At 43.9% G+C, this 27,779-nt stretch overlaps 2 protein-coding genes across 20 annotated transcripts in view; one reads left to right on the top strand and one right to left on the bottom strand.

Annotated features, from left to right (window-relative positions):
* Positions 1 to 754, bottom strand: part of MAPK8IP3 (mitogen-activated protein kinase 8 interacting protein 3) — a 71,882-nt gene extending 71,128 nt beyond the window's left edge. For 15 of the 19 annotated variants that reach the window (XR_004593447.3, XR_015729834.1, XM_034430263.3 and 12 more), the window contains exon 1: positions 246 to 750. Coding sequence is in view for 17 of the 19 variants with exons in the window: in XM_034430263.3 (XP_034286154.2) it covers positions 246 to 563 (318 nt within the window). In the remaining 2 variants the exon portion in view is untranslated. Of the gene's footprint in view, positions 1 to 245 lie in introns of all 19 variants that reach the window. The other 4 variants (XM_034430267.3, XM_087878391.1, XM_087878395.1 and 1 more) reach the window with 2 other exon arrangements.
* Positions 755 to 15,072: 14,318 nt separating this feature from the next.
* The window catches only part of LOC117673110 (lysosomal dipeptide transporter MFSD1-like), a 23,811-nt gene continuing 11,104 nt past the window's right edge, over positions 15,073 to 27,779 (top strand). The window contains exons 1-8 of the mRNA XM_034430275.3: positions 15,073 to 15,258; positions 17,991 to 18,091; positions 19,300 to 19,424; positions 19,891 to 19,946; positions 21,019 to 21,162; positions 23,658 to 23,816; positions 24,763 to 24,878; positions 26,972 to 27,072. Of these exons, the coding sequence (XP_034286166.2) occupies positions 15,159 to 15,258; positions 17,991 to 18,091; positions 19,300 to 19,424; positions 19,891 to 19,946; positions 21,019 to 21,162; positions 23,658 to 23,816; positions 24,763 to 24,878; positions 26,972 to 27,072 (902 nt within the window). The 5' untranslated portion in view covers positions 15,073 to 15,158. The remainder of the gene's footprint in view (positions 15,259 to 17,990; positions 18,092 to 19,299; positions 19,425 to 19,890; positions 19,947 to 21,018; positions 21,163 to 23,657; positions 23,817 to 24,762; positions 24,879 to 26,971; positions 27,073 to 27,779) is intronic.

The raw sequence follows: 27,779 nt of genomic DNA, 5'->3' as shown, positions 1-27,779 counted from the left end.
TCAGCGCTATGTTGTTCCTGCCACACAGAAGAAGCTGCTACTCCTCCGATGGCTCTGATCTGGTGGTAAGGATGGGGAGGAAGGGAGGGATGTTCAGCTGCCACGGAGGAAAAGCTCTGCTGCGGAGTCAGAGGGCCGGAGAGGCCTCGTAGCCTTCCCAGCCCGAGCTCCGCGGCCAAGTCCGGGCCTCCGGCTCGCCCTCCCGGAGTGGGGGAAGAGAAGGGGTCTCTGCCCGTCTGGCTCACCTCCTCGGCCTGCTTGCGCAGCGCCTTCTCCCGCTCGTACTGGGTGAGCAGCTGCTCGTTGTCTTCCCGCAGCAGCTCCAGCTCCACCTCGTGCTCCTGGTTGTCGGTCAGCACCGAGTCGAGGTTCTCCAGCACCGTCACCACCAGCGGCATCAGCTCTTTGACCACCTCCTCGTCGTAGCAGCGGATCAGGCGCTCGAACTCGCGGTAGATGCTGTTGGCCAGGCCCGAGACGCGCTCCGACATCACCGAGCCCGAGCAGTAGTCGTCCCCCGGGTAGCCGCCGACGCCGCCATCGTCCAGCTGGATCTCCAACATCTTGGCGGAGGCGCCGCCGCCGCCGATGCGCGCTTCCCCCTCCGCCGCCGCACCTGCTCGGCCCCGCCGGCTTGCAGAAGATGGACGGAGGCAGCAGCGGCGGCGGTGATGATGCTACCCCGGCCTCGGCTTCGGTCTCCCCCCCCACACCTTCTCCGGCGCTCGCTCGCTCGGCTCTGCCCACCCCCGCTCGCCCCTGCCCTGCGCCACTGGCCACTCCCGACGCCCGCCTCTCCCTGGCGCTCCTGCCTTGCGCGCACAGGCGCAGCAGAGAGGCAGAGGCGGGCGGGCGGGCGGACGGGCAGGCGCCGGCTCTTCCCGAGGGGAGGCTGAGAAGGGGGTCTCTGGGGAGCCCCCTTCCCCACGCAGGGATGGAGCTTTCATTCATGAAATCTCTGGACTGGGGCATAGAAGGAAGAGGAAGAGGAAGAGGAAGAGGAAGAGGAAGAAGAAGAAGAAGAAGAAGAAGAAGAAGAAGAAGAAGAAGAAGAAGAAGAAGAAGAAGAAGAAGAAGAAGAAGAAGAAGAAGAAGAAGAAGAAGAAGAAGAAGAAGAAGAACTCTTCAGAGCTATCAGAAGCTAGAATAATAGGGATGGAACTTGGAAGGGACTACACCAACCTGCTGCCCGGGATCTATTCTGGACTTTCTTTGGGCTTGATGCAGGGGTGAAATCCAGCAGGTTCTGACGGGTTCTGGAGAACCGGTAGCGGAAATTTTGAGTAGTTCGGAGAACCGGAAAATGCGACCTCTGGCTGGCCCCAGAGTGGGGTGGGAATGGGGATTTTGCAATATCCTTTCCCCAGGAGTGGGGTGGGAATGGGGATTTTGCAGTATCCTTCTCCCAGGAGTGGGGAGGGAATGGAGATTTTGCAATATTCTTCCCCCAGGAGTGGGAAGCAAATGGGGATTTTGCAATATCCTTCCCCCAGGAGTGGGGTGGGAATGGAGATTTTGCAGTATTCTTCCTCCAGGAGTGGGGAGGGAATGGGGATTTTGCAGTATTCTTCCTCCAGGAGTGGGGAGGGAATGGGGATTTTGCAATGTCCTTCCCCCAGGAGTGGGGAGGGAATGGGGATTTTGCAATATCCTTCCCCCAGGAGTGGGAAGGGAATGGAGATTTTGCAATATTCTTCCTCCAGGAGTGGGAAAGGAATGGGGATTTTGCAATATCCTTCCCCCAGGAGTGGGGAGGGAATGGGGATTTTGCAATATCCTTCCTCCAGGAGTGGGGAGGGAATGGAGATTTTGCAGTATCCTTCCCCCCAGGAGTGGGGAGGGAATCGGGATTTTGCAGTATCCTTCCCCTGCCACGTCTACCAAGCCAAGCCACACCATGCCCACCAAGCCACGCCCACAGAACCGGTGTAAAAAAATTGAATTCCACCACTACCTCAAAGGTATAGCTTAGTACTGGAAATGAACAAATAGATGGGTAATTTTTCACTCAAGGAAATTATATAAATTGATTAAAATCCCATTTCAATACGGTATGAAGAATTTCTCACACACTCCTTGTTATTGGACTATTGATTATCGATAGATAAATGGAGGGAGGAAATTCTATTAACATAGGATACAATTATAAAAAAGTCGGGGGGGGGGATGTCTCAAATTAATATTTTGACCTGGACTTTCAGAGCCTTGAAGAAAACCTTTGGATGCTGCTTCCAAGTTTGTCCGTTAATTTTAAGCCATCCCAAAAGAATCATTCCTCATTTTGTGTGAATGAAAATGGAATGAAAAATCTCTTCTAAGAAGATGCTGGCATTAATTACTGGAACAAGCTCTTTTACTTAGGACAAATTTTTCTCAAATCTATACAATTAGTAATGTATAGAATCAGTAATAGCATTTTTAATACTGTATATAATCTTTTCCGAGGCAATTTACAGCTTCAAAATGTTATATGATCAAATATTTCCCCAAAGATAAACAGAATGATGTTTGTTCAAATGGTTTAAATATCTGACTTTGAGCCAAGTCTGTTTCCAGTTATGAAATTATAAAATACCACCCCCAAGTTCGATAAAGCCCACTAAACACTTTGATTTACACCACAAAATAAGATTGTGTTACTACATATGCCACTTATTTAAAGCCTCCATCTAAGTTACACTAAGAGTAAATCCATTCATTCGTTATTTCCCATTCAATTACATGGCTGATGGATGGAATATGCTTTCTATCTGATAATGCAAAATGGTTTCCCCATCATAAAAGTTATTACTTGGCTAAATGAAATACACTTGGGATGCATTCTTGCATCATATGAAAGAAAATTAAGAAATGTCAGTCTGAAAGGACAGACTAAAACCCATCTGCATATCCTAGGAGTAGGAATAGTATTAAGACCATATTTTACTATTATATTGATTGTTCAAAGTTTCTTTTTCTCTTAAAATATAAAATATATAGAAGAAAAAACCCTTGTGGCTAATGTCCGTGTCCATACATTACCTTTAATAAAGAAATATTTCATATAATAGACTTGTGGTCTGATTAGCTCAGTAAGCTATCTCTTTACCAGTCTATAAGTAAAATTAAATTGCAGCTAAATGAAGTTATACTGGTTATCACCAACAATAATCTCCCTATTAGTTTCTCTGCAGCTTCCCCCCCCCCACATGCTGCTCTATTCTATGATGTGAATGAAAATTAATCTTCCTGCTACTATCTATCTATTTTTACTCACTGAGGTGTGAAATAGTGTGCCTTATTTATATCCTAATAGTTTAACAGTAAACCTATGTTTATCTAGCAGTAATGGTTTGATCCCGCAAAGAACTGCTTCTAGGTACAGATGATTTTAAACTGTTCCAGTAATTGAAATGGGGCTTGCACAAGATAATATTAAAAATAGAATAACAGAGTTGGAAGGGACCTTGGAGGTCTTCTAGTCCAACCCCCTGCTTAGGCAGGAAACCCTACAACACTTCAGACAAATGGTTATCCAACATCTTCTTAAAAACTTTCAGTGTTGGAGCATTCACAATTTCTGGAGGCAAGTTGTTCCACTGATTAATTCTTCTAACTGTCAGGAAATTTCTCCTTAGTTCTAAGTTAGTTTCCACCCATTGCTTCTTGTTCTACCCTCAGGTGCTTTAAAGAATAGCTTGACTCCCTCTTCTTTGTGGCAGCCTCTGAGATATTGGAAGACTGCTATCTTGTCACTCCTAGTCCTTCTTTTCATTAAACTAGACATGCCCAGTTCCTGCAACTGTTCTTCATATGTTTTAGCCTCCAGTCCCCTAATCCTCTTGGTTGCTCTTCTCTGCACTCTTTCTAGAGTCTCCACATCTTTTTTACATCATGGCAACCCAAACTGGATGCAGTATATTCCTAAGACTGGTAGCACCTTTTCCAATTAACAATTTTTATTAAAAGGCATAAGTTTTCATGAGTTGCAGCTCACTTTAACAGATGTCATTGATACCTCACAAAAGCTTTTAATAAAAATTATTAATTGGAAAAGCTGCTACCCAAAGGCCTATGATTTTTGCCACCATATGGATGAATATGTCTCACTCCTACAAAGATACATTCCTGATGGATTATTAAGGGGAGAAAGGGGAGAAAAAATTTGCCATTAAGCAGTTGTTCCGGTGCATTAGATTCAACCAAACTCTTTGGAATAACTTCATTAGCAAGCATCACAATATATTAAATTGTGCTCTTAGACAGCTGCAATGTCCTTGACAAAACATAATAAGGCTGTTACTTCTATATTTACAATTACATTTGTACACAGCCCAAGTCCCAGAGACTCTGGGTAGTTGTATTTACAACAGCCCACAATAACCATTTTACTGATTTTACAATACTCTGTAATAGCCTTCTTAGAGAACAGTTCTAGCTTCTCCAGATTCTAATTCCTCCATTAGAATGTAAGACTGAGTTTAAGCAGGCAACCTAATCTCAAACCGACTGCCATTATGGCATGGTGAATTGTGTTTTTATTTGATAGCAGTTTTAAAGCATTTGCTCTCTCTTTCAACGATTCTGGTTTTGCTTTCTTTTCTGATGGTTTATGTGATCTTTGGGGGAGATACAGTATGTATCATTTAGGTTTTTATTAATAGGAAGTCCCTCTGCATGACTCAAGAGCAAACAATAAAAGATTCATCTGAGAGAGTCTCACTACCATCTCAGCAAAGAACAGGAGTTGAAATTAACTGCATATCCAGAGGCATGTAATATAATCCTTCTCCCAACACATACACTCACACACCACTTCCCAAATGACTAATCAACGAGGCATTAGGAGGATCCGACACTGATTGTAAAGCATCTGGGTTCTGAAGAGACAGAAGGCAAAAAAAAAAAGGGAGCCAAAAACACTCAAGGGAAACCCTTTTTCCCTGTTTATGAAAGAGCTGTAAAATATTGTTCAAGGCTGTGGATGGATTTGTCAGGATCTCTGTAGAATGGAGTTTTGGATAGCTGATATCAAAATGTTTGGGGCTTTATTTATTAGTTGGATTTTAACTAATCCCACATGCACAAAATAGATAAGGTAAAAAGAAATAAAAATGTCCAGAAATGCACACATGCTTTGAAGAAAGCAAATGAAAAAAAATTCTCTAGGAGGTTTGGGGAAACTGCTGGATACTCCTACCAACACAAGAAATTATCAACAGTAAGTATTTTGCTAACATATAATGGGTTATATAATTAAGTGTTTTAAAAGTGGCTACTTTCATATTTAGGAATGACCGTGGCTGTGCTGGAAGTTGAAAAATTAATTTGTCCTATCTTAATTCTATCACATTTTGCAGATTTTTTTTTCATCACATGTTCTATCTATCCTCTACTGTCTCACATTTTACTTTGCTGGCCATCAAATGTGGATAAAATGAATAATAATAATGTGTGTGTGTTCTTTTAAAGTTGACTCCAACAAAATACATTACTGTGCTGCAATTATTCCATGCCTTATGCCATCTAGATGCATTAGGACTGCGATTCCCAGAGTTTTCAAGCAACAGATCCAATTATCCAATCCAGACCACTTGATCAATTACAATTTTATTTGGCTCAGGGTTTTTACTCTGATCTGGCTCAGTTCTATGGTGTCTTCAGCTTAGTCCTATCACAGAGTCAACCTGATAATTGAAATAAGAATAACATTTTTTTTTCCTCTGCCCATGTCTCCATAAAGACCTTTTCTTGGCCTTTCTGTTATAGAATGGCACACAATATGTACCTGCAGAAACTCCTTGGGGATTCTTCAGTAACCTCAAGTATGCAATTTATAACTCTTACAAGACACATGTCTGTGCCAATATTGTATTGTGCTAATTGCTAACATATTGACTACAACTTTGATGCAATCAAGCTCTTCACAAATGGTTTTTTGCTTACTTATTCCTTTTTCCAAGTTTTGGCCTCTACTGATTTTCAACAAAATAAATAAACCAGCTGACTGGTAGGAAACATACCCTGTCCACAGTTAAAAAAATAATAATTGGCAGGCTGAATACTGTATAGCAGAACTGATCATCTAAGTCAGATTTGAATGTTATAAGGTAAAGGTTCCCCTTGCATGTATGTGCTAGTCATTCCCGACTCTAGGGGGCGGTGCTCATCTCCATTTCAAAGCCGAAGAGACAGCGCTGTCCAAAGACGTCTCCGTGGTCATGTGGCCAGCATGACTCAACGCCAAAGGCGCACGGAGCGCTGTGACCTTCCCACCAAAGGTGGTCCCTATTTTTCTACTTGCATTTTTTTACCTGCTTTCGAACCTGCTAGGTTGGCAGAAGCCGGGACAAGGAACGGGAGCTCACCCCCTTACGCGGCACTAGGGATTCGAACTGCTGAACTGCCGACCTTTCAATCGACAAGCTCAGCATCTTAGCCACTGAGCCACCGCATCCCTATAACTGAATGTTATAGCAGATAATTATATTGCAGAAAGAATTATCTAAAAAGCAGCATGCACAAAGTTAGTAACAGTCTGTCCCTGCCTGGAGGCTTATAATATGAAAAACATAAAAAGATAATGGGTAGAAAGAAGGAAAAAGGAAGTTTGGTGAGCTATTACAGCTAAATGACTTGTAATAGCTGACATGAGAAGAAACTGTTCTCAGATACCAAAAGGAACTCAACTTTCAGCTGCACCATCAGATTGTCTGGCTTCCAATTTTTCTCTGGCCTACAACCACTTAGAATAACTGCTACTAGACTAGACTGTGGAAGGAAAGTAAGAGTTTGATGGAATAAATCTCACTGCAGAGTAGACGGATGGATGTTTTCAGCCTCTTCCTCTGTCGTGCACACTGGTGGAATTGTATAACAGCACAGGGAGAGGGGATTATTTCTGAGAACTATACAGTTTCAGGTTAATAGCTAATGTTTAAAATTGCTGTCTAATCCAGCCATAAAATGCACCCATCTCTATGAAATGCTTTTGGATTTTCCAGTTCTGCATATAAGAGTAACATGTTCTTTTCTATTTGCGAAACCTCTCTAAGATGGGACCTACACAACTATTATGCACAGCATTTCTTTTTTCTTTTGGCATGGACTTTATTCCATTTTTTTTTTTTTACAAGTCACTTAGGAGATTTTATAATGGAGAGACAACGACCCAGAAGAATGATTCGAATGTCTGGTGACAATTTGATTTGTTGCTCTTTTGTGGGGAAAGCATGATAGTCAAGCAACGGGAAAGTTTATTTTTCTCTTAGGCCGCCAATTCCCAAGAGATATCATTGTAGGAAGAGCTGAGTCATTACTATTCTCTCATCTTTCCATGCACATAATAGCCTGCACCGCAGAGGAATATCTTGTGTCCTGAATAATTGACATGGCCTGATAAGCCTTCCTTGATAATTAATGTGAAGTACATCCCAACCTCACATCCTGTTCTATTATTTATTTATTTATTGGATTTATATGCTCTTCTACCTTAGAAGCCAGCAATATAACCTAAACTCTCATTCTTTAATGCCTATTGCTGGGTCTCTACCACAATTTCACCAACTGCAGGAACAACAATGGTAGTGGCATGGAGTGTAAAACAGCTAATTAAATTATTATGCCTGTATTCACACAACACCTTGAATCTTGGTTCCTAGCATCCCTTCTATAGGAAAGTTTTGAGCTGATGTCTGTTGTGGTCTGCCAGTAGCCCGCGGAGCTAGCAGTGGAGTCGGACAGTGAGGAAGCTGGGGAGGACTATGGGCCAGTCCTGGAGTCAGGGGAAGGCCCAGACAAGGGCTCTGCATCGGAGGCAGAGATAGGGCCAGGGCCATCTGGGAGCAATGTGTGGACTCCGGAGCCCCCAGAGTCAGACAGCAGAGAGGCAGAGGAACAGGAGGAGCCTGTTCCTAGTGCATGCATGCACAGAGCTGCCAGAAAGCAAGAGCAGCTAAAGCAAAAAGGACGACTCGGGAGTAAGGCCAAGAAATGATTGGCCCCTCCCATAAGGCTTAAAAGAGCAGCAAAGACTCTTGGGCTCTTTGTAGGAAAGCAATGTTGCTAAATCTGTTTTCCAGTCAGTTTCTTGTTTCTGAACTTCATGGGGCTTTGTCAAGAAAGGCCTTTGGCAGGGTGCCAAAGAAGATAAAGGTTTGTGATAAGCCCGAAGGACTTTTTCTGAAGGACTTGTTTTGGAATTAATTTGGACTAAGCTGGGAATGTACATAATTCTCAGCTGTTATAATAAAATAGTTTTGTTTGAGAATAATTGTGTCCTGTAATGACTGTAATGACTAAGTGAACCGAGGTCACAACAACGTCTAAAAAGGATTAGCAGATGCCAGATTTGCTTGTAAAATCTTCCAGCTCATATTTTTCTTTCTTCCTAGTATTTTTCCCACAAATGCACGGCCTGGGGTTTTTTTTCCCCCCTGGATGAACCTAGTGTTTCCAACTGGAATACTGTCTTTCCACAAATATCTGTCTCTTGTTTTGGTAAACTTCTTCTGATCTGTTCTTATTCTTGGCTCACCATCTAACTACTTAGCTGGACAGCTCCGCTCTGATTTCTTTTTTTTCTCTCTCTCTCTGCTGGACAGCTCCCTTGTCTCATTATTATTGGAAATCACAGGCTCACAGCACTACCTCTGTGGGAGGGGACATATTTGTTGGCAGGAATACCCTTTCCCGTTGATTTATTTAATTTAATTTAATTTAATTTAATTTCGAATTTATATACCGCCCTTCTCCCTGAGGACTCAGGGCGGTGTACAGCCAAGATAAAAAACATAGAATACAAATATTAAAACATTTAAAAATATATATAAAATTTGGCCCAAAAAATTAAAAATCACAGACTAATTAAAAGGATTTTAAAATTTTAAAATTTCTTCTTAAGCCAACCCTGCTTGCTGAAAAAGATAGGTTTTCAGGGAACGACGGAAGGCATTGAGGTCCTGGATTCTTCTTATCTCCGGGGGCAACTGATTCCAGAGGGTGGGAGCCCCCACAGAGAAAGCCCTCCCCCTGGGGGCCACCAGCCTACATTGTTTGGCTGATGGCACCCTGAGGAGGCCCTCTCTGTGGGAGCGCACGGGTCGATGGGAGGTCATCGGTAGCAGCAGGCGGTCTCGGAGATAGCTAGGCCCTATGCCATGGAGCGCTTTAAAGGTGATAACCAACACCTGAAGATCAATACCATTCAGAAGTCGCACTTTCCTTTTTTTACACGTAGCTGAGGTTTTAAAGAGCAGCAATACAGAAAACAGAAGAAACAAGGGATGTGATATAATCAAGTTAGATTTCTCCCTGGCTCTGAGTTATCATGCGTGAAATGAAACAATTCCTCAGCCTGGTAGGGAGCTGCAGCATTTAATTGGATTTGAGACTGATTGAGGGAAAAAAAAATGTACTATTTGCAGCTGTTCCTCCTCTTTCCTTAGGTCTTGTGTTAGGCCATTTGGGCCCAGAAAATGGAAACTGAGTCATCAGAATGAAGCAGCAAATAACCGATGCAGTAACTACCTCTAAAAGAAAGCCATATTGAATCAGAGAGAATTTTGACTGATAAAAAGAAGATGACAAAATAAGAAAGTTTGGGGGGAAAGCAGTAACATATTTATCTTCTTATATGTCCCATGCCTGTGATTATGCACACATGTAATTTTAATTTAAAAGGCTTGTTTAGTTTGTACTGTATCTTGTATTCTACATCCTAGAAACATTGTTAGAATATTGCATGGTGAGTTTGCAACGTAATATGCCACTGTATTCTCTTTATATTCCAAAATATACAGAAGAAACAGGACAAAAGAAAGCTGTTTTTCATAGAAGCTCTTTGGTACAAGGTCCAGCTAGTGGTTTCACTTAAGTACTTCTTCCTTAACTATGTCCTTGAAGCTTTCCAAATGCTAGGGACATTGATTAAAAGAAACCTCTGAGGTTGTACAATTATATCAATAGCTGACTGGCACAGTGCATGTAGCTATGTAGAGGTAATTTTTCTACAATGCAAAGCTTTGCTACAGAGCATAGTTCAACCCTATACTTTCTATACAAAAGCATGAGAGCAGATAACAGGCAGCGGAGATCAAACCATTTCTGAGGAATTACAGGGATTTTACAGATGTATAGAAAGGGTAAGAAAGATGAAACAGGAAGAGCATTGGAGATGGCAGAAAAGAAATTGTGTGCTGCCTTTTAAACAAAAAAAATATATGCATGAATGTTTTTGCACTTGAAGGAATTGGAAAGACATCAGACTGAAAAAGGTAGTTCAATACTAAGTAATAACACTGAATTCAATAATGTTATATTTTGTAATATGATTGTACTGGCAAGCAATAATTGACTAGAATAGCTCTCCTATGCATTTCCTTAGTTTTGTACAAGTTACAAACAGTTTTTATTTTTTATTTATTTTTATTTTTATTTTTATTAGATTTATATGCCGCCCTTCTCCGGAGACTCAGGGTGGCTTACAATGCGTTAAGCAATAGCCTTCATACTTTTGTATATTTTATACAAAGTCAGCTTATTGCCCCCACAACTGGGTCCTCAATTTACCTACCTTAGAAAGGATGGAAGGCTGAGTCAACCTTGAGCCTGGGGAGATTCGAACATGCAATAATTGCAGACAGCTGAATGTTAATAACAGGCTATTAGTCTGTTGAGCTATCCAAGCTCCTGAAATTTAAATAAGTTCTAGATACAGGTAGTCCTCAACAAAGCCCAAAATTTATGTTGCTAAGTGAAACATTTGTTAAGTGAGTTTTACTCTATTTTACTACCTTTCTTGCCACAATCATTAAGCGAATCGCGGCAGCTGCTAAGTTAGGAACATGGTTGTTAGGTGAATTTGGCTTCCCCGTTGACTTTGCTTGTCAGAAGGTTGCAAAAGGAGATCACATTACCCCGGAACACTGCGACCGTCATAAATATGAACCATTTGCCAAGCATCCAAATTTTGATTACGTGACTGTGGAGATGCTGGTATGGTCATAAGTGTGAAAAATGGTCATAAGTCACTTTTTTCAATGTTGAACGGTCACTAAATGAACTGTTGTAAGTCAAGGACTACCTGTACTGAGACCTCATGCTTTCCAACATAGAAACCAAGATATAATGCCTCCGACATTTCAGAAGTGAAAATAAAGTTTGACTCAAAAGACATTTCTCCTATACCAAAGCTCCATTTTTTTTCTGCTTTCTCCATCTTCTGGATGCTCTCATCATTTGTCCTGCGTTGCCAACTGCAAAGCCGAGAGTTTTATTGCTTTTTGAGAAAGCAAAAAGCAATAAGTGCCCTGGTCCAAATGTACTTTATTATCTAACTTTCTTTTTCATGTCACATCTCCTGGACAGGTGAGGTTATAAAAATGACTTTATGGACAGTAATATCCCACTTATGATGCTTTTTCTCTCTCAATAAAGGAATCCTATCGTTCAAGCTGTTGGTGAAACATAGTTCTAAGGAAGATTTTAATGGCTATTGTCACTTCGGGGTTTATTGTTATTCTCTGATTTTATTGTGATTCCCCCCCCCCCCGTCTGCCTTTATTACATGTATACACTTGGGTTTGTATATAATATTAAAATAATAAATTAATGTCTAGCCCATTCCTGTCCAGATGATTCTGGCAGCCTCACGAAGTCGAAACAAAACAAAATTCTGTACAAAACAGGATCAATAAAAACAACTATTTAGGAGTAAAGTCCTTCAATCGTGTTTCCAACAACAAAGAGCCTTGTCTATCCAACTCAAAGCCTACAGAAAAAGCTATTTTTAAAAGTACTCTTAAAGATGGGCATTGTAGGAGCTCTGGAGATCTCCAAGGGGATATTATTTTCAAAGGGCCAATGCAGAAAACAACACCTCAAGGGCATATTGCATAAAAATGCAATCCATGTACAGAATTGTGAGGAAAACCCACTTCTGTTGCACCAGAGAGAAGCATCTTGTGGTATTACATGGTATTTTATTTGGTATTTTTTATTTTATTTATTTTATTTGCACGCATTGAATATAAAGCTTAATTCCTCCCTTCTCAGAGAATGTAAAAAAAGAAGCACAAATCACAATAATGATCTTTTAACGATGCACTACAGATTAATCCTCAACTCATGACCACAATTGAGTCCAAAATTTCTGTTGTTAAGCACGGCAGTTGTTAAGTGAGTTGAGCCCCATTTTAGGACCTTTTTTGCCACAGTTGTTAAGTGAATCATGAGGTCATGAAGCAAATTTGGTATCTCCTATTGAATTTGCTTGTCAAGAAGTTGGCTGGGAAGTCACAAATGGGATCACATGACCCTGGGACAGTGCAACGACTCTTAAACACATGCCAGTTGCGCCAAGCACCTGAATTTTGATCACATGACCATGGGGATCCTGTAATGGTTGTTAAGTGTGAAAAACAGTCATAAGTCGAGGGTTATCTGTACTCAAAGCAACATGCGAAGTATATATTGCTTTTGAAATAGACCTTGGGCTGCAATTTTCAGCATATTTATGTGGAAGCAAATGCTACAGAACAGTTTAATGAATTATGTGATATCAAGTTGATGGTGCCTCTTACCAACCACACAGATAGATTTTCTCAAGGATCATCTGTCCCAGACTTGGTCCTATTGGTTTTCCAATGGTGCACCTATCACCAATTTAATTGTGCAAATTTACCTTGCTGATGGTTGTCTTCTTCTTCCCTTTCCTTCTATCTTCCTCGGCGTTCAGATAAGATGCCCAAACTACAGTACGTAACCTGAGCCTGGTTATTTGTTCCTTGGGTGTAAGGACTGAAGGTTGACTGGTTTGATGATCCATTTGTTTGTTCTTGGCTGTCCATGGTATCCTCAAGAGTCTTCTCCAACTACAAAATCCAAAAGCATCAATAAGACTTTTATCCTGATATACTGAACAGAGCAAGTAAAGCTTTGGATACTCTCAAGTCGAGAACAAGTGACCCAGAGATGGGTTTCAGCAGGTTCTGACCAGTTCTGGAGAACCGGTAGCAGAAATTTTGAGTAGTTCAGAGAACCGGTAGTAAAAGTTCTGACTGGCCCGGCTCCCATCAATTCTCTGCCTCCCAAGTCCCAGCTGATCAGGAGGAAATGGGGATTTTGCAGTAACCTTCCCCTGGAGTGGGGTGGGAATGGAGATCTTACAGTATCCTTCCCCTGCAATGCCCAAGCCACGCCCACCAAGCCATGCCACACCCACCAAGCCACACCCACAGAACCGGTAGTAAAAAAACTTGAAACCCACCACTGAAGTGACCTCATGAACATTTCCATTCTGATTTCCCTACAACATGGACATGATTTTGCATTGCTTTTTTCCCATGCTGCTTTATTTGTTTTATTTTGTTTGTTTGTTTACTTTGAAACATTAAACACGAGTGGTCTTAATGGCTTCCAAAGTCAACTAGTTACCATCATCTGCATTCCTTAATAAGCTTTGTTTATCGCGATTGGAAGACTTAACTTTCTTTCCCTCTTTTTCTTTCTTTCTTTTTCTTTTGATGTAAATAGATGTGGAGACTCTAGAAGGAGTGCAGAGAAGAGCAACCAAGAGGATTAGGGGACTGGAGGCTAAAACATATGAAGAACAGTTGCAGGAACTGGGTGTGTTTAATGAAAAGAAGGACCAGGGGAGACATGATAGCAGTGTTTCGATATCTCAGGGGCTGCCACAAAGAAGAGGGAGTCAAACTATTCTCCAAAGCACCTGAGGACAGGACAAGAAGCAATGGGTGGAAACTAATAAAGGAGAAAAGCAACTTAGAACTAAGGAGAAATTTCCTGACAGAACAATCAATCAGTTGCCTCCAGAAGTTATAAACACTGGAAATTTTTAAGATGATGTTGGATAACCATTTGTCTGAAGTGGTGTAGGGCTTCCTGCCTAAGCAGGGGGTTGGACTAGAAGACCTCCAAGGTCCCTTCCAACTCTGTTATTCTATTCTATTCTATTCTATTCTATTCTATTCTATTCTATTCTATTCTATTCTATTCTATTCTATTCTATTCTATTCTATTCTATTCTATTCTATTTTCATTTTTTCTGCCTCCAGTCTTTATGGCTTTCATTTCCATTTTATTTCTCTTCTTTTCATTTTTCTTTCCCACATGGGTAACATAATGGAAACAGCCAATGCTTTATTCAAATGCATTTCATTGACTTTGATGTTGGCCAAAGAGAAAGTACTTTGTGGATGTTTTGAAAAATATAATCAAGAAAAATGTTTTCAAATTAATATCAAGGAAAATGAAGTGAAAATATAATTTATTAAATTTATACCCTGCCTATCTCACTATCCATTCTTACAACATGACAAGTTGTTTAGAAAATATGTGATTGGTTGAGCTTTCTTGAAGATACATTTAAAAGTTACTGTATTGGCTCAATGCGTCCTTGGGGGAAAAAAAGACTTATTTAAAACTTAGTTTATGAGTTCTTTCCTGAAAATAACTGTTACTGTTTGTCTACTAAAACACACTGCTTGATATTTTTTTCTATTGGTGCACGACACTGAAGGGGGAAAAAAAAAGTCCTTAAAAAAGTATTTTTAGAAAGGAGTTTATAGTCTTTACCAATGTTAAAATCTGGTCACCTTAAATTTAGAAGCACCTGTTGGAAGGTGTGCAAAAAATACACATGGTGGTGGGACACCTTTTAAATGAAAACCAGTGATTTTATGATTGGTCTTGGGACTCTTATAATAAATGACCAAATATAATAATTATTTGTGGGACGTTTTCTAGGAATAAAGGAAGCTGAAAAGCCTTCCCGCATACAGACTTCCACCTCCCTCGCCTTGCGAGAGACAAATGCCACCGCCTTCGCCGCCTCAGAAAAGGCGGGAACGGCCCCCTCGAAGGGAGGCGGAGCTTCACGCTGAGGGGCGGAGCAAAGGAGCCTCCAAAAAAGCATCCCAAACGGTGTCAACGGCAGGGGGCGGAGCTTGCAACTGCAGGGGCGGGAGGAGGCGTGGTTTGGAGGCATAGCTCCGGGATACGCGTATAAGGGAGGAGGGGAGAGGAAGAGGGAGGAGTTTCACGTCACGAGACAGAAGGGCGGAGTTTCGTCGCTGGGTAAGTAGGCGGGGCGAAATGTGGGCCGGCCAGGAACAAAGAGCGCGGCTGATGAGGAAAGGGGCGGGGCCTCGGTCCCGGGGATGGTGGGCGGGGCCGAGGGGCGGGGCCAGCGCTGCATCGGGAGAAGCGGCGTCGGCCAGCCGGGAATCGGAGCGATGGCGGAAGCGGCGGCCGAGAAAGGTGAGCCGGATTACGTGACTCCCCGCTTCCCCCCGGCTCCGATGCAGCGGGGAACCGGCTGTCACGGGGCGCTTTCTTCGTGGCAGGCTGCCAGGCGCGCTCTGCGTATGCTCAGAGGGCCCCCTCCTTTTTTTTTTTTTTGCATTGAGGACTAGTCTGATGCTCAGATCTGTCCCAATGAGAATTCTGCACGTGATTTCCTCGGGGTACGTGGGCAGGGGCTGGAGGAGGTCCTGGACAGGGTTTAAAGCAGGAGAAGGGATGGTGGAAAAGCTCTCCCTGGGGCGGATTCCTGAAAAAAGGGGGCGACCGGGGGGGGGGCGACCGGGGGGGGGGCAACTACCTCCCCATGGCTGGAAGGTTAACTCCAGTTGTGCCTGTTGTGGGTGTGATGATTGCACTTGCTCATCTCAGTCTGAAAAGCGACCCTGGCCATTAAAATTATAAATCTAAAAGGTATTAAAAAACGTTAAACGCAAAGACAAAAAAACCCCCCAAAAGATCAGAAAGAATAACAGGCCCTGGATGGAAGCAGTGGCGTTGCTTTGAGGTTGCCAGCATCCTGCTTTTCAGGACGAGGTTGGACTGCCATTTGTCGGAAATGGTGTAGGGTCTTCTACTTGGGGGAGGGGGTTGGACTAGATGACCTACAAGGTCCCTTCCGTTAATCTGTTAAATGGTGTAGGGTCTCCTCCTTGGGGCAGGGGGTTGGACTAGATGACCTACAAGGTCCCTTCCAGGTCTGTTAATCTAATCCAGGGGTCTGCAACCTTAAGCACTCAAAGAGCCATTTGGACCCGTTTCCCACAGAAAAGAAAACACCGGGAGCCACAAAACCCTTCCCGTGCCTGACTATTTTTTGCGCAGCCACAAAATTAGCATATGTAGTTGAATTAAACGTTCTGTTTTCTTCTGAAACTTTGGTGGTTGTGACACGTATTTTGAGTGACAGGGAGCCTCAGCAGAGGGGTGAAAGAGCCACATGCGGCTCCAGAGCCGCAGGTTGCTGACCCCTGATTTAATCTAATCATGTGGCTGGATGGAGTCACTGAAACCGTCGGCATGAGTTTAAATGGACTCCAGAACGTGGTAGAGGACAGGAAGGCCTGGAGGAACGTTGTCCATGCAGTCGCGATGGGTCGGACATGACTTCCCGACTAACAACAACAGAAATTATGTGGAACAGGATGTGGGGATTAGGGGATCTTTGGATTAAGCATGGACTGCAGTATTTGGGCCTTTGCATCCGGCAGTTCCCAGTGATTAAAATCTCAGATTGGGTGTCAGCCCAATGGTGGAAGGTTTTAAGAAGATGTTGGATAACCATTTGTCTGAAGTGTTGTAGGATTTCCTGCCTTAGCAGGGGGTTGGACTAGAAGACCTCCAAGGTCCCTTCCAACTCTATTATTCTATTCTATTTGGTTTATTTATTTGAATTTTTATGGACGGCAAGAATGAAGAATGGTATACATTGAAAGTACAGGCGCCCCTCAATAGATTGCAATTGGGACCAGGATTTCCGTTGTTAAACAAGCGGGTTGTTAAGTGAGTTGCATCCAATTAATTAACCTTTTCAGCTACCGTTGTTAAAGTGAATCCCTGCAACGATTCGCTGACTTTGCCCGTTGGCTTTGTTCATCGGAAGCAGGCCGGGAAGGCCGTAAATGGAGATCACGGGATCCTGGGATGCTGAAACTGTAATCAGTACATGTCAGTTGCCAAGTGTTCAAATTTTGATCATGTGACTGGGATGCTGTGATGGTCATAAGTGCAAGGACCACCACTCAAAGTCACTTTTTTCAGTGCCCTTGCAAGTTCCAATAGTCCCTACACGAACGGTCGTAAATCAAGGATTACTTGTAGCTAAAATGCAGTAGAACAAATATTTGCAATAAATGCCTTCCAAATTATATTTGTAAATGTAAATGTATTCCGAACAATATAAAGCGCCTCCTTGTGGTTTTTGCTGCTCACTGAACATGAAAAAGTAGGCCTCAGTGTACTACATTCCAGTCTTTGGGAAGTAAAACAAATTAGAACCACAATTAGTGTGAGTGTAAACTAGTAGTGAAGTGTCTGGGCATTATATCAGAGGTTCAGGTGCATAGTGCCAACTGGAAATCAAAATCCTGGGGAAATTACCGTGCTTTTTTTTTTTACAGTAATTGCACATAGCTATTTATATTATTTATAATATATCTATGTAAGGGACGCGGTGGCTCAGCGGCTAAGACGCTGAGCTTGTCGATAGTTTTCCACCCCCCTCTCTGGTTAGCCCCAATGTAATTAACCTCCAAGTCATCAAATCATCACTGAAAAAAAATACTTGGGTGGGATATCACGCAGTGGCTCTGTGGCTAAGACGCTGAGCTTGTCGATCAGATCGGCAGTTCAGCGGTTCGAATCCCTAGTGCCGCATAACTGGGTGAGCTGCTCCCATGACTTGTCCCAGCTTCTGCCAACCTAGCAGTTCGAAAGCAGGTAAAAAAATGCAAGTAGAAAAATAGGGACCACCTTTGGTGGGAAGGGAACAGCGTTCCGTGCACCTTTGGCGTTGAGTCATGCCGGCCACATGACCACGGAGACGTCTTCGGACAGCGCTGGCTCTTTGGCTTTGAAACGGAGATGAGCACCGCCCCCTAGAGTCTGGAACGACTAGCACATATATGCGAGGGGAACCTTTTACCTTTACCTTATTTTCTGCCATTCTAACACTTGATTTCCCTTTGCAGCTTATTACAGATTCCTTGTGCTTTTCTTCAACTGTCTCTTGACCTTTGGCTCCTACTTCTGTTTTGACATTCCCAGTGTCTTGCAAGAACAGTTTCAAGGGGTGAGTGTCCCTCCCCCCCCTTTTTTTTTTTTCTTCTCTCTGATCCTGTTAGAAGTCAACTTGATTTCCAGCCATGGAGCAAATAGATTAGAGGTGCAAAGTTTCCAAGTCTTTTTTCAGTTCAAGTCTTTCCAGAGCTGCAGAGATTAACACAAAACGCGCGTCGGCTGTTTCCATACCTGAATTACCGAAGGTATACGTAGGAATTTGAGAAACTCTGCACGGTGGGAATGCCAAGCCACATTTTGGGTAGCTGATGTGGCAGCTTCATTTGTTTTCCATATAGAAGACTCAGGCCCTGCTTAAGAGTTTTTAGATATTGCTACATACTGGCTTCACACATTGTGCTAAGCCCGTGATGGCGAACCTATGGCATGCGTGACCACAGGTGGCATATGGAGCCATATCTGTGGGCACGCAAGCATTGCCGTAGCTCAGCTCCAGGGCGCATGCATGCACCGGCCAGCTGAATTTTGGGCCTTCCGGGCCCATCGGAAGTCAGGAAACGGGGTGTTTTCCGACTCGGGGGGGGGAAGGCTGTTTTCGCCCTCCCCAGGCTCCTAGAAAGCCTTTGGAGTATGGGGAGGGTGAAAACGGGCCTTCTGATCCCATCAGAAGTTGGGAAATGGGCTGTTTCCGGCCTCTGGAGTGCCTCCGGAGATGGGTGGGGAAGGCTGTTTTCACTCTCCCCAGGCTCCCAGAAAGCCTCTGGAGCCTGGGGAGGGCGAAAAATGGGCCCACTGTGCCATCACATACCAAAAGCAGAGGGAGCGCCGGGGGGGGGGTGTCGTGCGTGCATGCACGGTGGGGCGGGGTGTATTGAATCATGGGTGTGGGTGCACGCGCGCGACTGGGCTCATACCCCCCCCTGCTTTTGGCACGCGACTGTGCTAAGCTATGGTTTTTAAACTATGCTTATTGATAATTGACTGGGCTGCCAAATCACACTAAGCCATAAACCTTGATCAGAAGAGCACAATAGCTGCATAGTGCGTTCCTTCGATGCCCGTGAGCAAAATCTAACAACCAAAACCACCTTGTGCAAGGAACGTACTCCATCCAGCGCTTTTAGTCAGTAGATGGAGTTATCTAATTATCTGGAACAATTAATGCAGGTGGGCCTCACTGAATCAGGATGCATTTCAACTTGGCTCCATTTGTAATTTCTGGTATTGGTCATTTTGTTTTCGTTCTGATTCGTCCTCCAGAATCTAACCTGCCCCAACGGAACTCAGCACAATGGCACAGAACGTAATGCAACAACTGATTGCGTGGAAGGGCTTGGAATGACTCCTGAAGAATACAACCTTCTATATGCCATCTATGCCTGGACGTGAGTCAATCCCTCTCTCCCTCCCCCTGTCTCTGTCTCTGTCTCTGTCTCTCTCCCTCTGTCTCCCTCTCTCCTCCCTCTGTCTCCGTCTCTCTCTCCCCCTCTGTCTCCCCCTTTCTGTCTCTCTCTCTCCCTCTCTCTCTCTCCCTCTCTCTCTCTCCCTCTCTCTCTGTCTTGATCTGTCTCTCTCTGTCTCTCTGTCTCCCCGTTTCTATCTCTCTCTGTCTCTCTCTCTCCCCCTCCGTCTCTCTCTCTCTGTCTCTGTCTCTCTCTCTCTCTCTCTGTCCCTCTCTCTCTCTGTCTCTCTCTCCCCCCTCTCTGTCTCTGTCCCTCTGTCTCTGTCTCCCTCCCTCCCTCCCTCCCTTCTCTCTCTCTCTGTCTCTCACACACACTCCACACAATACTATTTATCTCACAATACTATTTATCTTATCTTTTCTTTTGTTGTTGTTCTTGTTCTCTTTAGTAATGCACTGGTGGTGATTGTGGCTGGCTTCCTGATTGACAAACTGGGGAACCGCTGTAAGTTTTGGAGGAGCCGAACTATTTATTTAATTTCTATGCCCGCCCATCTCAACCCGGGTGACTGTGCCGTTTGTTTTCTTTGCCACTGGCCTGCCCTCTCTCTGAGATCATCTGGGGGTTGTGGGGTGTGGGGACGCTGTTCTGTATGTTCCTTTGTCTTCTCAAATCCAGCTGGCTAAAGACGACCTTTTCTGCACTGTTCATACATTTATGAAGAGTTGCCTTTCCTGGAAGGTTATTGGCATTTATCTCTGTCCGAGAAGTTTCACAAGGAGCTTTTAAATGTGAAATAGAAGGAGTTTGCTTTAGTCACGTCTATCTGGGTACATTGGCTTTGAATGATTAGCAATCTTTGAATGCTCAAAATGTATAAAGGAACTCAGTTATGGTTTGGGATGCATTTTGAAAACTGAAGCTTTGTTTCGGATACCGTATTTTTCGGAGTATAAGACGCACCTTTTTCCCCCCTAAAAGGGGGGGAAAATTTAGGTGCGTCTTATACACCAAATGTAGCCCCGCCCACCCACTTGTCCCCACCCTTTGGCCTCTGCCTCCCACCAGTTTACCTCCTTGCAAGCAAACGGCAAGAAAAAACAGCTCCTTTCAGCTTCAGCACAGCCTAATTAGCACAAGTTGATTGGATCTGCCTCCCGACTCTCAGCTGATTTGCTCTCAGCTGTTTTGCGCAGGGCTCTGCTGCTTGCTGCAAGGAGGTAAATTGCTGGAGCAGATTTTTTTTTTTTCCTTGTGCTAATCAAGCTATGCTGAAAACGAAAATGAAAGTAAAGCAGGCTGTTTGCTGCAAGGAGGAAAAATTGCTCAGAGGCAGAGGCAGATTTCTTTTTCTTCTTTTCCTCACCAAAAAAGGTAGGTGCGTCTTATTCTCCGGTGCGCCTTATACTCCGAAGCTGGCTCTTTGGCTTTGAAACGGAGATGAGCACCGCCCCCTAGAGTCGGGAACGACTAGCACATTTGTGCGAGGGGAATCTTTAACGTTACCTATAAAAGCCGCATGTTTTGCCTGCATAATCTTTTCCCACACCTTTTTTCCCCCTCCTTCTCTCTATAGTTGGGGTCTTTGTTTTCTCGTTCCTGACCGTCTTGGGATCATCCATTTTTGCACTGGGCTCCCACCTAAAAGGAACTCCGTACCTCTTGCCCCTGATGCTAACTGGCAGGTTGCTTTTCGGTTCTGGAAATGGATCGCTTACAAGTAAGGAAGGAGCGTGTTTGTGTTGACGTGGTTAAATGTGGACTTTGCTGACAAGGTTCCAGAAACTCAGACAAAGCTTTGAATGTCTAAACTTCTTCCCACTCTTTTTTTCTTTGGTACGCAAGATGTAGCCATAGCTGCTTTCTTGGATTTGATCCTTGATACGTACAACAGGAATCTTGATTTGAGTCAAGATGCATTCATACCTCTTACTAAAGCCCAGGGGTGGGCTTCAAAAATTTTAGCAAGGGGTTCTCTGCCCAGTTGCTGGGTGGGTGTGGCCATGGTGGGCGTGGCCTAGTCGGCCACCTGCAGCAGGGCAGGGGACAGGCATTTTTTGCCCTCCCCGGGCTCCAGAGGCTTTTCTTGAGCTTCCAGGAGGGCGAAAACGGCCTCCCCAGGCTCCAGAGGCCCTCTGGAGGCCAGAAACGGAAACGGGCTTGTTTTCAACCTTCCCGAACTTCTGGTAGGCCCGTTTTTCACCCTCCCCGAGCCTCCGCGCGCGCCCTGCAGTTACCTGCATCCCAAATGGGCCGCGTGGGAACTCCTGGGAGGGGTGGGTGGGGCTGGGCGGGGACAGCCATGAGTGGGATTTGGGGGTTCTCCGAACTGCACAGAATCTTAGCTAGAGGTTCTCCCGAACCCCCAACATCCCACCCCTGCTAAAGCCCCTTCTTCTTTTTTAAAGTTTATCAAACCCACAAATCAGATAAACAAATCAGGGTTTAGGATGACATCTGAACCGATGCTTATCTAGTTAATTGTTGAAAGAATTAACTTATTAAAAAAATGATCAGTGCAGACTTCCCGATTCAGACTGTTGCAAACACAAGTGAGCTTTCCTCTAATTTGTATTGAAAAGGGATTAAAAAAGAACTTTAGTTTTATATGGGAGTGGAAGCCTATAAATGTTTGCTTTTATCTCCAAAATCATGCCTTTTTATTTCAGTGGAAAAACGAAATGGGTTTGTTTTAATTTATAAATTTATAAATGAAAGGGATAGCAGTTAAAATAGCAGTATTTAAACACCTGGCCGCGTTCAGAAGTAATATAGCAGAGAATGCAATATAAAACTAGTGTCAATTGAGATCTCTAAATGGTTGCTTTCTTGTCCAATTCTGGGAAAATTTAAGAAGTGAAAATTAGTGGAGATGAAATAATGATGATAATGATGCCAAAAACCCCACTATAGTCATTCAGTGGTAACACTCGGATAAGAGGCTCTTACGAAGTCTTCAGTCTAAGGCTAAGTGAACTTCTTGGCAAATACAGAAGCATAAAGAACATCATAATAGAGAGTAGAAATTGTGCGTTAAATGCAGGGAGAGAAGCAGTGGGAGTTACTCATCCACTTTTACGTTCAAAACAAGTTCAGACTACATCTGAAAAGATAATTCTGATATTGGGCAAAGGTGTACAAGAGGGCATTTTAATACAAATAGCAGCTTGAATATGGACCCTAGAGAGAGAGATCATCGCTATGCTCTGGTAGGCAGTTCACCAAAACCTTCCATTCTAGGCAAGATGGGGGAATCTGGTTTAAGCCTGTGGATGGCTTAATGCTGCATCTGGGGGAAATTGTTGATTCAAAATGGAAGGGATGAGTATTTTGAAAGACGTTTCAACATTTATTTATTGGACACTCAACACCAGTGCACTCAATAAATCCAATGAATTCTAGGCGGCCAGTCCCAGTGGACTCTATTAAAATGGACTAGCATGGGTTTTTTTTTTGCTATGTATTCTTTCTTCATAATATCTTTCTTCTTTCTTTCTTTCTTTCTTTCTTTCTTTCTTTCTTTCTTTCTTTCTTTCTTTCTTTCTTTCTTTCCCTTTCTTTTTCTTTCTCTTCTTTCTTTCTCTCTTTCCCTTTCTTTCTTTCTGTCAGTGTTCCAGAAACCCCTCCCCCCCAACTCCAAGTAAAGACTCTGAAGCAAGCATTTTTCAAAGTTCTATTTACTAGAATAAGTAAACTGGCACATCTGGGAAAAGCCGAATCTGAGAGGTCCGGGTTTTCCCTCAGTAAGTCAAAACCCCTCAAAACCATCCCCTCACTCCTCAGTTGATCACATGCTCCAATCACCATCCGTCCCATCTCGAGACATCACTCCGACAACTCCTTCTCCAGATGCAGGATCGGCCTGACCTTGACCGACAGGAAGGATGCTATTATGTCTAAAGACAATTCCTCTACTAAATCTCCCTTCCTACTTTCCCACACACGAGAAGGTGGCAGTGTGGAAGCTTCCGGCTTAATATGGCTTCCAAAGCTGACCCTTCCCTCCTTCCTTCCCTCCCTCCCTCCCTCTTTTTTCTTTCTTTTTTCTTTCTTTCCCTCTCCTTTCTTTTTTATGCTTCAAGTGTCCTGCTTGCTTCCTTAAACGGAGGCACGGGTTTTTATAAAGTTCAGAAAAATATGCCCTCCTCTGCATTGCTCTGTCATTGCTTTGTTATTACAGCTGAGTGACGCTGATCTCTCTTCTGCTTTTTTGAGTTGTGCAGAACCGCATCACTGCCTTTTGGTTCAAGGGAAAAGAGCTGGCGCTCGCCTTCGGGCTGACGCTCTCTTTCTCCCGTCTCGGCAGCGTCCTCAACTTCTTTTTCACCCAGCAGTTTGAAAGCCATTTCGGGATCCAGTGGACCCTTTGGGGAGGTGAGTTTCTCTTGGAAGCAACATCTCTAGATTTATGCCGCGTGGCTCAACTCGATATTCTCAATATATTTTAATGTAAAAATGCGTATTAATAGTAGAATCACAGGGATTGGATGATTGGAAAGAACACGAACAGATTTATTCTAGATGTTTAAATGATTGTGATGGGTACTAGAAGTGTACATTGAAACACGGAATAATGAAAGAATGAAGGATGCAACCTTAATATAAATACCGTATTTTGGGGGGTATAAGACGCACCTTTCCCCCCCCAAAAGGGGATGAAAATTTGGGTGCGTCTTATACACCGAATGTAGCCCCGCCCACCCACTGGCCCCCACCCTTTGGCCTCTGCCTCCCAACAATTTATCCAGCAGGTAGATTCCTCAAAGAACATGTTTATTGGATACATCATATCAGCACAGCTAGTGAAAACCAACTCTAAAGTTTTCCACAGTTTCAGCCTAATTAAAAGAGCAATTGTTTCCCCCCGAAGATGTCACAGGTCACATTGTTCAATTAAATTATTTAATTGTTTTTTTTAAATGTTTTTAACTTTTATATGCTATGTTTTATCCTGGCTGTACACCGCCCTGAGTCCCGCAGGAGAAGGGCGGTATAGAAATATAATAAAATAAATAAATAAATAATAAATAAAGTAGTTGGCGGGCTGCTTGGTCACTCCTGTCCTCCTTCAACCGGCACCGGTTGGGATGACCTTGGTTCCCACGAGAAAGCTTTTTGTTTTGACTGCCAGCCAGTCTACCTACTTCCCCCTCCCTTCCCCCTTTCAGAGTTTGTGGCAACTATGAGGCAGCAAAAGATGGCTTCAGCCAGGCTCACTTCAGAGTTGACAAAAAGGTTGCCAAATCTTAAAGAGTTTCATGCCAACCATAAGGTCCGCCATTGATGGAGGTTCTAACCATTGGTTCTTCTCTGTTCACAGGAGCTTTGTTATGCGTGCTGGGCTTTATTTCAGCCATCATCGTTAGCGTGCTGGACAAAGTGGGCACGAAGCAGCTCGGCTTGGATGGAGTTCTCCAACAAGAGTCCAAGAAAGTGGTAGGTAGCAGGGATGAAATTCAGCAGGTTCTGGAGAACCGGTAGCGGAAATTTTGAGTAGTTCGGAGAACTGGTAAATACCACCTCTGGCTGGCCCCAGAGTGGGGTGGGAATGGAGGTTTTGCAGTATCCTTCTCCCAGGAGTGGAGAGGGAATGGGGATTTTGCAGTATCCTTCCCCTGGAGTGGGGTGGGAATGAGGATTTTGCAGTATCCTTCCCCTGGAGTGGGGAGGGAATGGGGATTTTGCAGTATCCTTCCTCCTGGAGTGGGGAGGGAATGGGGATTTTGCAGTATCCTTCCCCTGGAATGGGGTGGAAATGGAGATTTTGCAGTATCCTTCCCCCTGGAGTGGGGAGGGAATGTGAATTTTGCAATCTCCTTCCCCTGGAGTGGGGTGGGAATGGGGATTTTGCAGTATCCTTCCCCTGCCATGCCCACCAAGCCACGCCATGCCCACAAGCCATGCCCACAGAACCGGTAGTAAAAAAATTGAATTTCACCACTGGTAGGTAGGGTAGATATGGCATCAGGCAACTTCTGCTTTCTTTTTATTGTCTTTTGGATGCAAGTCATTCATGACCCTGATGGTCCAAAGAGACTTCAAACATTTAAAGCTCATTGTGCTCGCCCAGTTATCCTATCTCTTGAAAGGAAAGAGGATGGAGGGGTTTTCTGAATGGCTTTGGATTCTGAATACTTACTTGCTTTGCCTTCTGACTCAGTTCGTACATTCTACCAAGACCGTCGTTTATGATTATGGTGGATTAAAGCTGGTTGGCTGGCCTCAAAGAATGCTCTGAACCAAAACTAAATGAACCATGTTACAAGGAGAGAATTAATCTGCCCATCTGGTTCCCCAGTTGCTTGTTTTGCTGGTTGATTTGCCTCTGGCGGATGGGACATTGACCATGCAAATTGTAATTCAAGCATTGCCTCCTATAGGAGAAAAACTTCATCCTTCCTCAGTTTATTGCCTCTTAAGTCTCCGGTCGCTTTAAACCTGAAATGTGAAAATAAACGAGTTTCGGCAGGAAGGCCATGGTGGAAAAATGAGTCTTTGGTTCCCCTGTTCTTCTGTTGTACGATCGTATAAAACATTCTGGAATTCAGAATGACGCATCCTTATTTTTTCTTCTCTAAGCAGAACCAGGGTGGGAGGAAGCCTTGATGAAGGACTGATCCAAAGCCATCTTCTCCAGCTGAGGTGGATTGCAACCCTCAGTCTATCCAGCCAGCATTATGAGAAACGTTGGGAATTGAAACTCAAGAATGCCTGTTGTCCAATAGGCTAGAGCAGGGGTGTCAAAACTGGCGGCTCGTGAGCCAGATGCGTCACGCGCAGGCCACGCCCACCCCAGCTCTGCGAAGGGGGGGGGAAACGTTGCAAAACGTCACGTGATGGCAATGTGACATGGCGAGTTTGACATCCATGGGCTAGAGCAATGGTTCTCAATCTGTGGTCCGCGGATCCCTGTGGGGGGAGGCGCAAAATCATCACAGAGGGTCCACGAAGGCTTGAAGAAATGTGAATATTTAAATCTTGGGGGTCCGTGGCCACAAAAGGTATTTGAAAGGTGTCCATGGTGAAGAAAAGCTTGAGAATCACTGGCCTAGAGAAAGCTGCTGTCAGGGTTCCAAGTAACACCCCCAACGAAAGAAAACTCCGAGGCTTGAGTTTCCTCAAAAGTTCCATTTTATTAGAGATGTCATATTGGCACATCTGGGAAAACCCGAATCTGAAAGCTTCCAGGTGTTCCCCACCCAAAGGAAAGTCCAAGCCCCTGCCCCAGCACCCACAAGTCCATCACATGGTCCAATCAAAACAACGTCCCTAGTGGAGATGTCTCCCAGCCACTCCCCTCCAGGTGTAGGGCAAGATGTCCTTGACTCTCTGAGAAAAGAATGTTGTTATGACTACATATCACCCCTGCTCCATACAATCCCCCCTCCCAGTTTCCCACAGGAGTAATTGTGGCAGGCCTGAAGGCCCAATGCAAAAGATGGCTTCCAGGCCTGACAGCTGCCTTTAGAGACTAATCCTCAGAGTTGTGGTTATAAGTAATTAACGTGCAATTTATTTTTAACTTCCAGAAAGTTCAAGATATCCGGCACTTACCCCTTCGCTACTGGCTTCTGGTCCTTACTATAATGTTCTTCTACAATGGGATCTTCCCTTTTGTGGCCGATGCAAGGTAAACTTTTTCATTTTGCAAAATGGGATACAGGCTTGGTTGTTGGCAAGAAGGGAGCAGATCCCATGGCAGGCAGTGTTTTTCCCCCCAGCAAATCGGTTAAGCTCAAGAGGAATTTTGAGTTACTCCTTACAGGACACAAATTGATCAAATGAAGTTAAAACAAGAGCCCCTCTGTGAGAGAGATGGGCAGTTTTGATTCACAGATAGGAAAGTACCTTATCAGGAAGAGCAATTAAATTTCCTTAAAGAGGGTGGGTTCTCCAGGTGTAGAGATCTTCAGATAGAGATTGGTCAGTATCTTGTAGATATTGCTGTGCCGGTTCCCAGCCTTTTGCCCCCAACAATCTGGGTCCTCATTTTACCGACCTTGGAAGGATGGAAGGATGAGTCAACCTTGAGCCGGTCAGAATCGAACTGCTGGCAGTCGGCAGAATTAGCCTGCAATACTGCATTCTAACCACTGTGTCACCACAGCTCTTTACATAGCAGCTGAGAAAAGTTTTAAAACAGCGCTAACTTGATCAAGCTATGATTTCCACCCAGATAGCAATAAGAAGCAGTCAGTTGGGAGGTGGCTGTGATCCCTTGGATTTCCAAGATGTTCTTGACCGAAAAATCATTTCAATGCATGCTTTAATGCCGCTGGATTCAAGTCCGGTGACATGAATTTTAAGTAAAGGTCAGTCAAAGGAACTACCGTATTT

Source organism: Pantherophis guttatus, chromosome 14, assembly GCF_059756535.1.
Source record: "Pantherophis guttatus breed Tessera chromosome 14, ASM5975653v1, whole genome shotgun sequence".
Lineage (NCBI taxonomy): Eukaryota > Metazoa > Chordata > Lepidosauria > Squamata > Colubridae > Pantherophis > Pantherophis guttatus.
Note: the sequence above shows the minus strand (reverse complement) of the source record. Positions and strands in the feature narration are given on the sequence as shown.